This window comes from Sinocyclocheilus rhinocerous, unplaced genomic scaffold (assembly GCF_001515625.1).
Source record: "Sinocyclocheilus rhinocerous isolate Xijiao unplaced genomic scaffold, SAMN03320098_v1.1 scaffold3571, whole genome shotgun sequence".
Classification (NCBI taxonomy): domain Eukaryota; kingdom Metazoa; phylum Chordata; class Actinopteri; order Cypriniformes; family Cyprinidae; genus Sinocyclocheilus; species Sinocyclocheilus rhinocerous.
The window spans coordinates 226-3,325 of NW_015628332.1; the positions used below are offsets into that span (position 1 = coordinate 226).

At 38.8% G+C, this 3,100-nt stretch overlaps 1 protein-coding gene across 1 annotated transcript; it reads left to right on the plus strand.

The window, feature by feature from the left end:
- The first annotated feature begins 211 nt into the window (after positions 1 to 211).
- On the plus strand, positions 212 to 1,678 carry LOC107737440 (uncharacterized). Its single transcript, XM_016548919.1, has one exon. It carries the CDS (start codon positions 212 to 214, stop codon positions 1,094 to 1,096), a length of 885 nt encoding a protein of 294 aa, XP_016404405.1. The 3' UTR covers positions 1,097 to 1,678.
- Positions 1,679 to 3,100: the final 1,422 nt, after the last annotated feature.

A 3,100-nucleotide genomic window follows, 5' to 3' on the forward strand; every position in this document is an offset into this window, starting at 1 on the left:
TAAAAACACGTTATTTCGTACCAAAAAGATTGGTGAGCCAAGACATAAAATTTGTACTAAAATGTAGAAACAGTATGCATTTCAGACTTCTTGAATATATATAATTTCCTAATCATATAAAAAAGGCGATAATTAAATATGCTTTTTGTTTTGTTTCTTTTTCAGAATTTTAACCTACTTCTTCAGTGCCAAAAATACAGAAGAAAACAAAATGGCCAATGGACAGCAAATAACAAAGCTCAGTGTCTCCACCTCTAAGGACGAAGAGGAAATACTCGGAGCTCAAGGCTATCAGCTCATCAATGTTGACCTCAATCAAGGTGCTGGTGGAAACCAGGTCCTTCTGTGGTACAAGAAAGAGTGTGGCAACAGACCTGTGACCAGGATCCAGTTTTCATTCAATGAGAACATGAAACCTGATCTGGCTGATGCTGGGTATGAGCTGGTCAACCGAGATCTGAACGCAGGAGTTCGTGGAGATCACGTCTTTCTGTGGTACTTCTACGGGAGCACTGAATATGACATTCCTATTGTGAACCTGAAGGTCACCACAGACGCCAAAGACGAGCCTGCTCTTCTGCAAGATGGCTGGGAAAGGCTGGGCTGTGATCTGAACCGTAATGCAGGAGGAAACTTCTACCTGTGGGTGAAGAGAGAGAAGCCGAGCTATATCTGCGAGATCACAGCATCAGTTGACTTCTCTTCTGACAAGCTCCTGTTTCAGCTGGGCTACACTCGTGTGGATGAAAACACCAATCGAGGCGCTTGTGGAAACCACGTCTTCCTCTGGTATCGGCGCACAACCGATAAGAGCAATGCTCTCACTGCTCTTAACATATCCACCTCCCTCCAGGAGGTATCAAAGCTTCAGGCTGAAGGCTTTAAAAAGCTCAGTGTTAATCTCAATAAAGGAACCAGTGGAAAAGATGTCTACGCCTGGTACAAGAAAGAAGGATGTGAATCGCAGATCCAAGCCATGGTTCTGCTGATCAGCTGTAACGCCTGGAATGAGTATCAGAAAGCTGGTATCAACTTTATCGACAAAAATCTGAACGAGGGCAACAAAGGCTGGAAAATGCACCTGGCCTACAAGTAAAAACAAGCTGCCATCACAGGATCTTTCTCAGTTATCTAATTGGGAGGAGCACTATATGGCAACTATGAGCACAATTGTTTCTAATGTATGACTTTAATGTCAGTCTTTAAAGCCTGTTGTGACCGCGCCTGTTGTAATACACTCAACCACACACATTGTATTGGGCCTTTGTGTTTATGTTATGATGCATTATGAAATAAAGGCAACTTTATCCACAACTAATGCTTTGGTGAGGTTTTCACACCCGTCTTTGGGATACAACCAACAATAAGTTATAATGCATGCACAGTCCCCTCATTACATACTCATATTACAGGGTCATAATACCCTCAACACTGCTAAAGAAATTCAGCAGATTTTCTCAATACAAATGAATTCAAAGGTTTTTAGTCTTCATTGAAGAGCGTTCCAAAGAGGGACAGTATGATAGTATCGCCAAGAAAGCTGTTCTGAAAAAAAAAAAAAAAAAACTACTACTACTAATAATAAAATAAAATAAAATGTTTAAAAAAAAAATAGTGGTTCTTCGTTGTAAGGTACTTGATATTATATTAGGTGTTTCTGTTGCTCTATCCACACACTTTAGAATAAATCAATGCTTGAAATTAATCCAATGTAAAAGGCAAAAATAACCCCAAAAAAACAGAGAGAGAGCTCAAGGTATGCCCTTCATCCTGGTAGAGACCGATCTCGACCACTGACGTGGCTATGCTGATAACAGTGTTTGGCTGGTTTACGATGATTATATCCTATTCATTTTTACTACGCAAGGCACAACCATGAAGACGCCATTCGCCACTTAGAGTATCTCAAAACGCTCCCCAAAAGACAGGCGGATTTAACACCTAGCTGTAATGCAAATTTCATCAACCATGTTGAAATTACTTGCCTACTATTTATCATGTTAATCTACAATCTTTCTCAGTTTCATTGTTTTTATTGATGTTTTTATATGTAATATATACATACAGTATATATATATAGATAGATAGAGATATAGATATATATATTTTTAATATGGCACCCAGCGTAATCAAAACTGAGGTTTTGTGATTTTCTCTGTCTGTTAACTTTGAAACCATCTATGTGCTTATTGAACAAAATGAACTTTGAGCAGATATGCCTGTATACATCGATATGTGCAGTAACTACATCACATTTGCAATCAAGACTCTTTACACAGCCAGAGGAAATCTTCTCCGTGTTCACCTGAGAGGAGGCCCTGTTACATTTGGAGGCACAGATCTGGTGGAGGGCAACGCTCGACTGAGCTTGGGATCTTCAGATGAACAGTACAGCGCTGTTCACCTTTTATTACTGTTGTTCAGGTCTGGTAGGCATAACGGACCAACACCTGCTCCCCATGGGTGGCATCTGCTACTAATATGAGTGGTCGAATATGTCGGTCAAGGTCTTCATGATTTATAGGCCGGGTAGTTGGCCGGTAGCTCTATATGGAGATGTTTAATTCAGGGAAATTCCATGTTCTATTCAGATGATCGGTTGCTTTACGGATTCACACAATTCTATTAGCAATTATTATAAGAGCTATATGAGGTGCCCGGTGTCCGGCTTTGTGAATTCTTCCATTCATAATTCACAGATTTCATTTTCTATATGTCAACTGACAATATGTCTACAGACAAAACTAAAAGCATTTTTCTCATCGGAAAAAAAAAAAACTTTATTAATGACAATAGTCCAGGAAATGGTCATTTTTAAACAGCTCTGACAGCAGAACTGAATAATTTAGTTGAATAATTTACACCTATTACAGAAACCTTCTCTCTCACGGCTTAACCTAAGATTTGGTACGACAAATTGGATTTTTTTTTTTCTTCACATATTTTTATTGCAGAAGCAAATCTTAACTTCATTTAGTATTATTATCTTATCTCGCAAAATCTTATTTGATCTAATCTCTAAATTAGTCAATTGTAAACTACTTCATGTCACAGCTTTGTTCTGTTTCTTTGTGTTTTGGCTCAGTCTTCTTGTTGACCT